The 14,915-nt window shown below is 32.9% G+C and overlaps 1 protein-coding gene across 1 annotated transcript; it reads left to right on the top strand.

The window, feature by feature from the left end:
- Nucleotides 1-4,956: 4,956 nt before the first annotated feature.
- LOC137745837 (zinc finger CCCH domain-containing protein 23-like) lies at nt 4,957-6,545 on the top strand. Its single transcript, XM_068485864.1, has one exon. It carries the CDS (start codon nt 5,052-5,054, stop codon nt 6,171-6,173), a length of 1,122 nt encoding a protein of 373 aa, XP_068341965.1. The 5' UTR covers nt 4,957-5,051; the 3' UTR covers nt 6,174-6,545.
- The last annotated feature ends 8,370 nt before the right edge of the window (nt 6,546-14,915 follow it).

The following is a 14,915-nucleotide window of genomic DNA, read 5'->3' as shown; positions in this document are numbered from 1 at the left end:
TGGACATGTTTTTCCTTGTGTTAACTAGTACGTGTAGAATTTAAGAAAAGTGTGTGCTCTACCATAAAGTTCATAAACAAAAGAAGCACGGAATCAAGTATGTCTGAAGTTCAATTTTGTTACGTGCCTCATCCTTGTAGTTGTGTTGTTCACCGCTTAGCTAAATCTTCTCATTTAACAATTGACTTGGTTTGGTTTGAAGATCCGCCTGAGATCATCCAAGATCCAAGATGTCCTTATCCAAGACTCTTGTAACTTGGATCTGAAGTTTTCGAATAAAAGCTATCGTTACATTCAGCTCGGAATCCGACCTAATTCAGACATTTTCCTGGCAAACTTGTTGGATTTTCTTCTGGTTGGGCTTCTCGTGGGAAGATGGACTGCACGACAATGTTCTTTTAATTAGTTAAGCTCAATTTTCAGAAGCCCGTTTGATATGTTCGGCTCATGCCCATAAGATAATCCTTGGATTAGTTTTTAAAAAAAACTAATGAAAAAGATTTAAAAATTTTGAGTTTTAACGATAAAGATAAAATAAATGATAAAATAAATAGTATCAAGATTGACTTTTTAGTGTAAAAATGTTATTTTTCGTTAAAGTGAACATTATCGAAAGTTTTTCGTTAAAGTTCCGTAGTTTTTAATTAATCCTTCTCTATCTTTATAGTTTAACGATTCCAACTCTTCTAGCGATCAAAAGGTTCTACAAATGTGATTAAAAAAAGGAAGGTGATGCTCCAATATGCATTTTAAAGTGAATTAATCTCATCTTCTGTTTCACATCCCGGCGACATTCACTAAACACGAAGGATTAAAACACGGACCGATGAGATTTGTTATAAACCCCCACTAATCACAATGATCTCTTAAGTATTTGTAGGGAGGCCAACCAAATTGCATGGAACCCAATGATTATCCACTAATTCACCGTCCAACACTAACAGCATACCTTTTTTGCACATTCATTGAAAGCGTGGGTAATGTGATCATGTGATTTGATCCTTATTAAAATTTTAAAACCAATCTCAAAGTGTTTGTTTATTGATTTCTCCAAGAAATTGCAAATGAAATACTAAAATAAAAGAAAGAATAACTATTATTAGTACTTCAAAAGTTGATGCGCATTCTTTGTAATAACTTGTTTTTTTTCCTTTTAATAATCATAGAAAATTTAGAGTGTACAAATAGATTTTTGGATGCGCACTCTTTGTAAGAACTTGTTTTTTTTCCTTTTAATAATCATAGAAAATTTAGAGTGTACAAATAGATTCTTGGATGTCAATAACAAATCAAAATGTTATCATTGTATGAATAAATTATGGTCGTTGATATATTGTAATGCGTCAATAAGTGCATTTTCGCTCACCACCGATAATGCTCATCACCATCAAAGGGTGATAGTACTCACCATAGTTGGATGAGTTTAAATTTTAAAATTTGTGTTTATCCACTACACATATCTCAAAATTTAAAACTTATCTAACTGTAAAAAAATAGGGTAGTGAATATCACTATCACTTAAGTGTGATGATAAAAAATATTCACTGCACCAATGCCTAAAGACTTAAAATGTATGAATAATTTTTTTTTTTTGTCGGAAAATGTATGAATAATTAAGAATTGACCACGTATAGGTGATTGATTGTTAAAGAATTTTGAATGTATAATAAATATAAATATACTTTGAAAACTAATGAGCAATTAGATTAAATAATCCCAAGTTATTGTAGAGAAATAATGTCAACGTCTTATATTGATTTTTTTATAAAGATAATAAAACAAAAAATAATGTGTGAAATGAAGGAATAAAAGGGAATGAGAATATGAGGGAAAAGAATCCTACTCCATCATTTATAGTTAGATTATCATCTTCTTTTACTCATTTGACACATCACAAAATTAATGCAGAAAAAAATTAAATTGCTCATCATTCCTCTCAAATGTTATAAAATATCATTAATTTATGAAATAAGCAATGCTTAAGACACCACGTATTTATATTAGATTGGTTGGTGTAACATCTTCTGCGGCAAATGAGAAGACAATTAATCTTTAATAAGATAAATTTGTTCATTAACCTGACACATCATTAACCACGCCTAAATAGTACACAAATATATTACAAAATCCATGCCTATCTATATTAGTTTTTTAATAGACGAAAATTATAAAAGATAACACTATCACTCGTTCAACTTACGTTGCATTGAACGAGTCGTAGTAATGTATACCTTTCATCATTATTATGAAAGAAAATAAAAGATTAGGTTTAATCTCCTTTGATTATTTCACGAGTAGCCTTTGTAAATGAGATCGTTTTGAGCCAAATTAATTATTCAATGTTTTGGTACCTGAGGTAAACGTTTCTACTCGAAAGCAAAGAAAATCTTATAGAAAAATAAAAAATAAAAAGACACTTTCGTCCTCAAAGTCGACTGACTAGACAAGATCATGAAGATCTCGAGGAGGATAAAACTGGGAGCCACCTAAGTCCCCACGCGTAAGCCATCGGAGGGCTCCGCTGTCAGACGAGGACAAAGAGGGTCACCGCCACCTCGAGAACTCCAAGCCACCAACCACGTGCTAACCCGACGGAGCTCTCACGTGCCGTCCGTAGGGAATTTGTTGTCTCCAAATTACACGTAACCCTCCCCGGTGTATTTACGAACCACGTATATTTCAGGGGGGTCCCACTGCTATTACAATTTTGCCCACCTGTCAATGCTTTTCTTTCTCCGCGAGATTTTGACCCGTAAGGTTGAAGATAGAATATAGACCCGAAATCTGCGGGTGGGTTTTGTATCCCGGGTGGTGGTAAACTTATCCAAACCAGGGCCGTGGTCCGTGAGTATTCATAAAGCCAAGTAGCTCAAGGGAATAAATGCGCAATTGATTTCTATACAATTCTACATAATTTCGATCTTCTTTTGTGCGCTCGTGTTTATTTTTTCTCGCTTTGTTATATACAAAATTAAAAATAAACATAAGTATGGATAAATATTTTGTCTGAAATTACGAGTATAGAGATTAAACGCATGATTATATAAATTACTCTTACATGACTTGAACTTGAAACTCATTTTTTTATTTTTTATGAATAGTACTATTCAGCAATTTGGTTTGGAAAAACAGCTGTTCAATATACATATAGTATACGTATTATTTCTTTCAAAACATGTTAAGTGCTTCAATGTAAAGATTATTCTTTTTTGAACGAACGGTCATAAATTCAAGTCATAGAAACAGTTGCTTTGTAAAATAAAAGTAAAGTTGCGTATGATAAATGTTATTTTCCCTTACTTCCGACTCTTGCAAGCAGAAAGCTTTATTAGTTTGAGATAGTCTTTTTTTTTATATTTTTAAATGGTAAAAAAGGCAATATTTACATAATACCAAATCGAAAATGGTTGAAAAAATGTGTTGGATTAACTCTTTCTTTACCTTCCATTTGTCAATCCGAATTTATCTTCTTTCATATTCTTAATAGGTTTCGGAGCAGTGAACTAATACAAGAAAGTCAAAATCGAAGTGGTTGAAATGTTGTTGCATGATTTCATTGCCCCAATGCAATATTACTATGCTTGATCTTATCTTCCTATTTGTTTAATCATGAAGCATATCCTCCATTAATTTATGCATGCTTTTTCATTTAAAAACACTTAATTAGTATTAGTATATTAATTAAACAATTAAAAATTAAATCAATCAAGGTGAAACTGGGTACAACATGCACACCGATTTGTAAGATTAATTATTTGATTGTATAATATAGCACACAAATATTTGTTCCCTTATCTTTATATACAAAGTTAAGGGCTAAATGAACAGTATTTGTTAGTGTTACAAGCTTCATACAAAATTAATTAGACAACAAAGCTCCTCAAACAAAAAAACTTCAAAAGCGACTCAAAATAATGCATCAAATGTGGCAGATGTATTTTCATCATTTTAACAATATTTTTTTAATAATTATAATTTTTTTATACAGTTTTTTTTTTAAATAATGAGTACCTCATAATAGGCTAGTAATAATGTGATTCAAAAAGTTTTTCATTAAATATTATTTTTTTATATTTTGAAACACATTCAAAACACCTTAAGAGGCGTGTAATGCTAATTATAACAAAGGTCATTCCTACGCGGATAATAATGTGATTAAATTAGTCGTTAAATGATTATTTTTTTTTTGGAACAAACGTTATTATCTACACTAAAGGGGAGGGGAGGGGATTGGGCTTAACCTCACAATGAGCTAGCAATAATGTGATTCAATCAGTTGTTTATTAAATATTGTTTTCTCTATTCTTAATATAAATTCAATAGAGACCGATTTTATTATGTAAATTCAGCAACTTTAATTGGTTTATGAGGGGTTTCTTCTAGCATGATTTAAGATTATTCATGTATTTCAAATATTTAACTTTCCTTTTCTCAATTTATGTATATAAATACATTTAAAACATGTAGGTCGAGTATAACACGCAGCGATTCAAAAAATGCATTATGCATGCACGCGCATTAAGGCTAGGACAAGTATATTCGAAGGACGAGAACAAGGTGAAGTAGACAATTTGTCATTTCAAAAAATTAGTAGCAAACTCGTCATCCAGCGGGATTAAACTTAAGGTTTTCAACTGATAAGTGAGTTTGATATATCGTAATGAGAATGCTGAGGAAATTCTCTCAAAGTGAAACTTTTTATGAATTTTCATCTCTCAACTAAACTTTAATTCTTATACTAATACTCTATACGTTATACAAAAAAATATAGTATATTTCCTACCAATTGTTGAAGGGTTTTAAAATATTATTAATTTTGTTAAACCATTGGTTTTCCCACAGAAATTGCGGTAGATATTTTACAAGAGTCACGACGGTTCAATCCGAACCCCACTGTGTGACTATGTGGCCTACTTGGCATTATTTAATCCCCTCTCTCTCTCTCTCAAAACCGGTTATATATAATAAGAGCGACTCAACTACAATCTACCCTCGCATTTGAAGAAACTCCGGAGTCTGAAAGGTCCAAACTTCAAAACCCCACCCGAAAAATGATGCTCGGAGAACCGACTCGAGTTCACCCGACTATCCAAGTCCCTCCCTGGGACTCATTTGACGATCATAACCCCACCTCACCCTTCCCCATCCCCATTCACTCCGTTAACTATAACGGCAATGCCTCCAACGGAGGAGACTTCTCCCCGCTCTCTCCAGTGTTCCTCGACTCCCTCGCCGCGCTCCACCGTTACCTCCCGTCGAACGAGTCCGACTCGCTAGCGGAGGACCCGGACATTCCCATGAACCCAATCTCCTGTGACCAGTTCCGGATGTTCGAATTCAAGGTCCGGAGGTGCGCGCGCGGAAGGTCCCACGACTGGACCGACTGTCCGTACGCCCACCCGGGCGAGAAGGCCCGGCGTCGCGACCCAAGAAAGTACCACTACTCCGGTGCTGCATGTCCTGACTTCCGCAAGGGCCACTGCCCGAAGGGTGACTCGTGCGAGTTCGCTCACGGTGTTTTCGAGTGCTGGCTCCACCCGGCTAGGTACCGGACTCAGCCATGCAAGGACGGGTTGGGCTGCAACCGCCGCGTCTGCTTCTTTGCCCACACGCCCGAACAACTTCGGGTCCTTCCCGGGCAGAGCCCGAGAACCCAAGGGTCGGGAGCTTTCGACTCGTATCCATTTGGTTCGCCCCCCACCTCGATCCTGATGTCCCCTCCATTATCTCCGCCGTCTGAATCGCCACCAATGTCGCCAAACAGTCCTCAAGTTGGCCATAACTCGGTTAGTGAACTCGTTGCTTCGATGCGAAACTTCAAGCTTGCTAAGATGAAAATGAACTCTCCGCCTGCATGGGGAGCCCAAATGGGATCCGGGTTCGGTCCGTCTCCACGTGGGTCCGCCTTCCGATCCGGTTTTTGCAGCCTTCCATCGACTCCGAGTCGTACAACGGGTGGGGTCGGACCGAACCCGGTTGATCTCTGGGATCAGCCTTGCGAGGAGGAGCCGGCTATGGAGAGGGTGGAGTCCGGGAGGGACCTCCGGGCAAGAATGTACGCGAGAATGTACGAGAGGCTGAGTAAGGAGAATTCTTTTGGCCGAGTCGCCTGTGTTGACTCTGGATCGTCAGCTCCGGATGTTGGATGGATTTCGGAGCTAGTCAGCGAGTGAGTGCAGACGAGGAGTCGCGGAACCGTTACTGCTGTGTCGACTCGTTTGTCGTTTTATCCGTTTTTTATTTATATTTTTGGCAGGTGCGGTAAAAATGGGTGGCCTTATGATTCTTCTGACCTTTTGTTGTGAATAGCGAGGTTAATATGAAGCTTTTTTGGTGTAAATGGTGGACGTGGAACTGTGAAGAACTTGATTTCGTTTTGCAAGTTTGTACAGACAAAAACAACGAAGAAGAATTTTGTCGGGGCTGCTGGGGATTTGGGTAGCTAATATTAATGCTTTCATCATTGTTTATGAAATTGTTATTTTCATTTTTATTTTTCTTGTTATATCTAGTTTTCTCGGATAATATTATATTTGTATTTTCTCCCTTGTTGCGTAATCAAATTGAATCTTAGTATTCGAAATCCGTTAATCACCGCTTATTTCAATTCACAACATAATTCATAAACGTAAATCACTGTCTTGTTTTATTTTAGGAAAGTTTTAACGGAAAGTCAATGGTACTATTTATTTTAATAAAAAATTATATTTTTATATTAAAAAAATTAATTTTTATATTATTTATTTTGTTTTTATCTTAAAACTTAAAATTATTTAAATTATTTTCATTAATATTTTTTTATTTCTTAGTTTCATCTATATTTAATAGAGTTTTTTAGTCTTTAAATTTTTTATTAGGATAAATTTTCGGGAGATTCCCTGAGGGTATAAAAGGTTAAGTTGAAGAAAAGTTGTGTTTTGGCTTCAAGCCTTGGATTCTCTCATGCAAATGTATACGAAAGAAAATCAGTACTCGGTAGAGCTGTGTATTTTTTGCCATCTGTATTCATTTTAATTTTAATGCAATGGGCGTGTGAATCTGTGGCTCACTGACTCTGGGTGTTTCTTTAGCAGGGACCATTTCTTTGATTTAATAATAGTTTCTCACTTTTTTTGTGGTTATATGATTGTCGAGTGTTGTATGCGTTCCGCGTAATAAAAAATACGTAGAAAATTAGAAGAAATTTTTTAAAATTCAAAGTTAAAGAGGTGGTCGGTAAAAATTAAATTTCAAATTCTTTAAGTAGAAATACAAAGTTAAAATTAAATTTTTAAAATACAAAATTTTATATAAAATTTTTACCAATCACCTCTGTAACTTTGTATTTTAAAAAATTTCATAAGAATTGTTATTAACTTTGTATTCTACTTAAAGGTTAAAAAATCTCATAAAAAGAAATAAGATTTATGTATGCTTAAAATACATTACAAAAATTTTTTAATTTCATCTTATTCTTCGATTTTTCCAACTTTTTTAAATTCAAATTATAATTGAATACATTGAAATGTTATTAATTTTTTTAAAATTCTAATTAAACACATCTGAATTTCTAAAGATTTTAATAAATTATATTAAAATCTTGATTGAATACACATTGAATTTTCCATAATCATTTAAAATTCTGATTGAATAATTATAAACTCATTAAAAGAATTAAAATTCTTCAAAATCTTAATTGAATATATCTCTTTAATTATTTTCTTCTCATGCTAATTAAACATAAATAAATAAATAATGGATGATTCCTCATTAATTTCTTTTTGCAAATCAAACAAAGCCTTACAGTTGAAGTGCCCATTTAAAATATTTTATAGTTAAAATTAATGTGTGGTTTGAAATTTAAGAAAATGATTAAAGATGTGTAAAGTAGACTTATATCCAGCACCACTACCTTTGTCAGTAAACAATTATATCATCTGTTTTTCAGGCAACAACGTGATTGGATTTGTGACGTGGCCTGTGGATAAGCCCGTCCTTATCCACATATAAAATCTTTCTTATCATCCAGTTTTGGTGCCACTTGTGTTTGACTATTCTTTCATCCTCAGGGGTTATCTGGAAAAATATAATATCTTTGATGTGAAGGTTTTGAAAACGGGATATGGTCTAGGAGCATCATTGCCTGCGGCCTACAACTCAAGTTACTCAATGCTTTTGTCGCACATTTCTTTCGAGAGAAATCCAGACTCTATCAAAATGAGATTCTCAAACACTTTTTATTTTGGCATAACATTTAACAATGATATTGTGAGAATTATACGAAAAATCTAAAGTTGTAAAGAGTTCATTGCCAGACTCACCTTTCACCTTTCAAGACTTGCAGAAGGAATTTTAGCCTTTATTTTGATTTGAAAGACATTTCAAAGCTGCATACTAATAATGAGACAAATGAAAAGACGCGAGTTGAACTTGAAACTCATTGACGTTTATATGACGAATCAGTTAACAAACTGGAATTTTAAATATGAATATTAACGTTTATGCGTGTGATAAACCTCCTGCTCGAATTGAATCATAGCTTATGGCTTATGGATGATATTTGTAGAATCTTTCGAACATGCTTTGTTCATCGTTGAAATACATATTGTCTTGATTCTATCCATCTATAGAATCAACTAAGATCAAATTCGAAGGATACGAGAAGCACATCCATGTAAAAATATAAAATAATAATTTTATATTGCAATCAAATCTGCAAATGCAAATACTGTTTCTGATCAATAAATCTCATTAAGTCCATAAGGTAGATATTAATTGTGGAGGCAGATTGTCTGTTCTTCACTTTGAATGTTAATTTTGATTTTTTTTATTTATTCGATCCCGGTTAAGTAATGTGAATATGTTATATTTATATTACTTTTATCTTATTATATTTATAAAAAAAATTAATATAAACTGTTAACATAATTTAATGCATAAAATAAGAAAAGATATGAAGAGCACTAAATAGAATGGCAGACAATCTGCCTTTATTAATTATTGAGTTTAATAAGAGTAAGTGCTGCAGGCTGCAGGTTAGTAAATGAAGGAGTGATTTAATTAAAAAAAGTAAAAGAGGAGACAAAGTGGACGGTGGTTCCTAGGGTTTCGTTTATTTTGTCCTCTTCGTCGAACCACGGGAACTTTTTTAGTTGGGTGGGAGGGGACGAATCCTGTAGTGGCGTGCTCCTCAGAACTGTTTCAGTTGGTGGGTCTATCTATCAAGAGCTTCAATGTTAAGAAGATTAAATTTAGGAACAAAGTTTTAAAAATTAAAATACATGAAAATTAATGATTGTTTTATTATTTAAATGTTTATAAACATATTTATTTCTATTAGTAACGCATAATTTAGTTTGTTATTTAATCTCAAAATCTAGTCTTCCTAATATTATTCATCATAAAAGCACTTTCAAGTTTGTGTTTCAACTCTATTTGCCTACATGCAATGCAACGTTTCTGTAAGGATAGAACTTGGTTGCTGAAAGAATCAACAATATCTTTTGCTGATCATCAATCACAACTAAACTTGATTCTTCAGCAGTCAAGTTCTATTTTTTATGTAATATCCAATAGTCCGACTATTATGGAAAAATTAAATACTTTGATAGTTGAAAATGTTTTCGACCAAGTTTGGCCGAAAAATAGTGTGTAGTTTTTATTTTTTTTTGGGTCAAAAGGGTCTGTAGTCTATGGAAGGCTTTAATAAAGAAAAGTTTATCCAATACACATTCTACATTCTTTTTTACTTCTCACACATTCTTTTAATTTTCGATCGTTGAATCGGATAATTAAAAATGATAAAAAAATGACATAAATTAATAAAAAGTGTGTAAAAAGTAAAAATGAGTATGTTGATTGGCACACCCCTTCATGTATAAAGCACTTCCAAATGTTTAAGTGGCGTTTAATTAACGTGTTGGTAATAAAATCACTTCACTTTAAACAAAAATATTTATGAGCAAAAATACTTTATAGGTAAACAATTCGAAATTGACCTTAAATATGCACAAGCAATTCAACAACAATGACATAAGCTAACGTCTATCTCTTCTTTAAAAAGATTAACACGTAAAAGAGGTATACGATCACTTCTTCATCCGACCTCATACCAGTCGTATAAAAATGTGTTTACAACATTTGTCATAAGAACTCGAAAATGTTTGTAGATTATAAAAACATCTTTAAAAAACAGTGTGATGAAAAAATACTTAATAAATTATCGTGTTTTCTAATAGGAACGTTTTGAATTAGATTCCTCATTTTTAAATGTTATAGTCTAAACATCTATTCCTTTTGCAAATTTGATTAAATATTTTCACTGCAATTTTTGTACTTTCATTTTATTTCATTAGAAGTCTATTCACATTAGTATTCCCTTTTTTCCTCATATTTTTATGCATCTCTTATTATGATGATTTAAGATTTTTTTATTATTTTTTATTAAAATATTTATTTTAGTAAATTAAATAGAATGTAACAAAACTCGTTGTTAGGTACGTTTGATTATAATGGTACATTTAGTTACTTGATACATTTGAATTTTTGGTCCATTTGGCTTCTTGGCATATTTGAATTTTTGGTACGTTTGTTTTCAAAACATAAGTTTTATTACTTTTTGTTCTAATAATGAGGAATTACTTTAATTTAATTTTTTTTTTTATAGAAAATGTCGTTAACAATGTAAAAGTTTAAATTAGTTTAATTATTTATTATTTTTCTATAAAGAGTCATTAATCGACGGATAATAACATTTTCGTTAATTCAAAATTATATGATTTAGTGTTATTATTTAGCATTATCTACAATAATAAGGATTTATCTCCGATTGTGACATCTCACATCGCCTAGGGGAGTGATCCTTATATGTATATTCTCATCCCTAACCCTGGTCGCGAGTGTGACAAATTGGTATCAGAGCCTAACCCTGGTCGCGAGTGAGCCTAACCCTGGTCGCGAGTGTGCCGAGAGGACATTGGGCCCTAAGGACGGTGGATTGTGACATCCCACATCGCCTAGGGGAGTGATCCTTATATGTATATTCTCATCCCTACCTACCACGAGGCCTTTTGGGAGCTCACTGGCTTCAGGTTCCGTAGGAACTCCGAAGTTAAGCAAGAAGGGGGCTAAAGCAATCCCATGATGGGTGACCCACTGGGAAGTTGTTCGTGAGTTCCCAAAAACAAAACCGTGAAGGAATAGTAAGCCCAAAGCGGACAATATCGTGCTACGGTGGTGGAGCGGGCCCGGGAAGTGATCTGCCCCGGGCCGAGATGTGACACCGATCAACTAAAAGTTGTTCCAGAGACTTATCTACCAAAAAACAAGACTATCTAGAACACTGTATATGAATCAAACATATTTTTAAACATTCCAAAAAGATGAATATTCATTTTAATATAGTTTATAATTGGGTACGTTTTTATTTGGGGTTGGTACATTTTCATTTGACGTTGGTACGTTTCCATTTGATGTGGGTTTACATTTAGATTTGAAAAGTTTAAATTTTTAGACTTAAATATAGTTGAAATTATTTAAATATATATAGCAGATATTTAAATGTAAATTAATTTTAATTAATTTGAAATAGTTCAAGTCTGAGTATCTTAATCAAATATTTCAAAAGCTTAATAAAAAACTCAAAAAACATAGATGTTTAATTGTAAAAATCTAAAATGAGGCATCTAATTCTAATTTTCTCTTTCTAATAAGCATCCCCGATTAAGTAAACGTTGCATGGGACCCCAAGTCCCTCTCCATGCCTTATACATTGTCGCAATCGTGCTTAGATTGAGAGAATTGTATGCTAATCTTTGGAGGTAATTTCCCCTTTGACCCATCTGTTTGTTGGGTGTTACGTTGCTTAGGAGGAAATACATTAATATTTTTTAATTATTGGTATTGAAAATGTAGTGGTTGCATAAAATGATGTGGACAAGTTAGGCTCTTATCCACACATATATATATAGATATCCATATCCGTTTTATCTTATATAAAATGTCGTGTATTGCAAAACAAATATGTAATGATTAGCTCTTAAGTTTGATTTCGAAGTCATTAAAAATATATTTTAGTTAATAGAAGTAGTGATTAGAAAAATAATGTAATCATTATCTTATTGGAATTACTATGAAAATCCTAGAGAGACATGTTTTTAGACCAAATTTTATAAGTCATGTGGCAGTTCATAATTGAGTTTTTTTTTTTTTTTTTTAAAAATCCTCAATCGTCAATTGTCACATCATGTGATTTACAAAATATAGTTAGAGTAAATGGGGACGAATTCCAGACCCGTATTTCACATGGCACGTCCTTAATTAGATTCATGGCCTTGGTAAATCACATGATTCCGGGGGGGGGGGGGCAAAGGGAGGTTGCAATGCCTCTATGAATTTTTTCGACCTTCGAAAAAATGGAATATTGTGACAAAATTAACAACTGGTCTTAAAAAAAAAAAAAAAAGGTAAAAAGAAAGAAAGCATAGGAGAAGGTGTAACTTAAGTTCAAATTTTCAGCATTAATATTTTCTTGATTTTTACATTACTCCATTTTTTAAATTCCCTTTAGTTCTTCTTGGTATATATGGACGCAATTATGCAAACTCCATAAATTATGATGCGTATGAAGGTGCATATAATTAATGTTGGCACTGAGGCCAGTTTAGAGATTTTTGAGGTCCGGGGCAAAGTAAAAAATTGTGCCCTGATTTCATATAAAAAATTATTTGTTTTTACACGTAAGACATTGATACAATTATATTTAGAAAAGCACTTCAAACTCAGTAATTTAGAACACATGGAAAAACTAATTTATTTTGTATTGAAAGAAGGAAACCAAAAAACTTCAGGTGTACAAGTAGATAGATTATGAGTTTTGTGTTCCATCTGAACTTTTAAACTGATTTTGTATAAATTGTGAGATGTTTTTTCTTATTTACTAACCTCGTTAATATATGACTAAAAAATACTAATATTTTCAAATCTTTTGGGATATGTATAAGTAGAATGGGCACCAAATTAAACCTTTTGATGACACGTTATCAAGGTTCTAAAAATCGCTAGGCGCTAGTCGAGCGACGGGCAGGGGCCTAGCTCCTAGGCAACTAGGCAAGGCCGAGGCAAATTTATGTAAATTTATTATATATCTTGTAAATAAGTGCCTATTTACATCTAAAAAAAAAATTATACTTGTATGGATAATAAAAGAATGACAAAATGCAAAAATAGAAGTAGAATAACACACAAATTATATACATCCAAAAAGTTCAATATTTAAAAAATAGTAAGCATATAATCATAATGAGGAGGATTTGGATGATAGACTAAATTCTTCTTGTTCATGAATCATGATCCTTGTATTAGATTAGATATAGACTAAATTATTTAACCTTGTTGTATCTAGTTTATTTATTTTCTTTGTATATATCCCCTTAAAAGTGCTCCAATTCGTTTCACTATTGGATGAACTTGTAGTAAATCCATCATTTGCAAATTAGGTACACTATTTCCATAAGTATACCACCATGAAACCAAAAAAGAAAAAAGCACACAATAATTAAATATATATATATATATATATATATAAACCGCCTCGGTGATGCCTAGCTCTCCACCTAGGAGCTGCCTAGGCCCGCCTAGCCCACCTAGGACCGCATAGCTTCCAACCGATTTTTCCAAACGCCTTGCTCAAAATCGGGGCGGGGCTCTACCACCTTGTGCCTAGGCTGCTGCCTAGGCCAATTTTTAGAATAGTGTACGTCATATGATTTGCAAAGTTGGTCTAAAAATTTAATATGCGCATTACTTTTTGTTGAAGATTAGACTTCAATTGGAACGAATGTTTAAAAATAGCAACCCACATAGTTACTAGCTAGTAATTAAAATTAAATTAACAGCAAAACAAAACTTCGTAAAAATTTTGAAAAATAAACATCCACATAACATTTCGAACTTAGGATCTCTCGTTAATTTTAAGTACAAAAAGCATTGCTTCTAATTAAACTTCTAATTATTTAGTCAAATTTTATAAATTTATACTGTTATGAAAATAAATTTGTAAAAATTGGAATTTAAATAAGCACACATGGTGTTTTGAACCCAATACCTCCTCATTAATTTCAAACAACAAAATCACCGGTTCTAATTAAATTTCTTTGTAATTAAACCAAATTTTATAAATTTATACTCTTATGAAAACGTATATAAATATGCACACTGATAATTTTGGTGCCCCTAATTTTTTTGGGCTCCGGACGGTCGCCCTGCCAGCACTGGCCATGGGTCGGCCCTGTTAGCACTTACTATATATCTAACTGTTGTGTACATTGCATATGATTTTCGATTATTAACTCGCGAGATCTTTATGGTGAAATTCATGATAGGCTACGATATATTATGAACTAGTATAATAGTTTAGTTCAAATTTTTCATTGACGAAAACCAAACTTAAACCACAAGACCGTAATGCTCAGTGGTCAAGAACTTATATGTACAATTCAAGTTTTCTCTTGTGTGGGGACAGTTTGAATTAAACTCTTTCCTTAAGGCGGGTTGATACCGTGAATTTAGGCCTCATAATTTCTTACACGAACCATTAACTCGACATGAAAAATTCTTGCATAAAAGTACAAGTTGCATAAAATTCAATATGATTATTTGGGACAGCCAAATTCCTTGTTTCACATTGGATTCCATAGTCATTCAAATTCGCAGTTCGTAGAATTTCTTACATAAAAGAATCTTCTCTCTCCTCTTAGAAATTTCTAACTTTGAATGGGTGTGCTATCCACGTAACTTTTTACTTCTCACTTATTTCTTATTAATTTTTGTCTATTGATTTTCTTCAATTCATCTGATTCAACTACCAAAAGTTAGAAGAGTGTATGAGAACTAAAAAAAGGTATGTGAATGTCACACCCCTTAAAGAATGGTTTCAG

Source organism: Pyrus communis, chromosome 1 (genome assembly GCF_963583255.1).
Source record: "Pyrus communis chromosome 1, drPyrComm1.1, whole genome shotgun sequence".
In the NCBI taxonomy this organism is placed as follows: domain Eukaryota; kingdom Viridiplantae; phylum Streptophyta; class Magnoliopsida; order Rosales; family Rosaceae; genus Pyrus; species Pyrus communis.
Note: the sequence above shows the minus strand (reverse complement) of the source record. Positions and strands in the feature narration are given on the sequence as shown.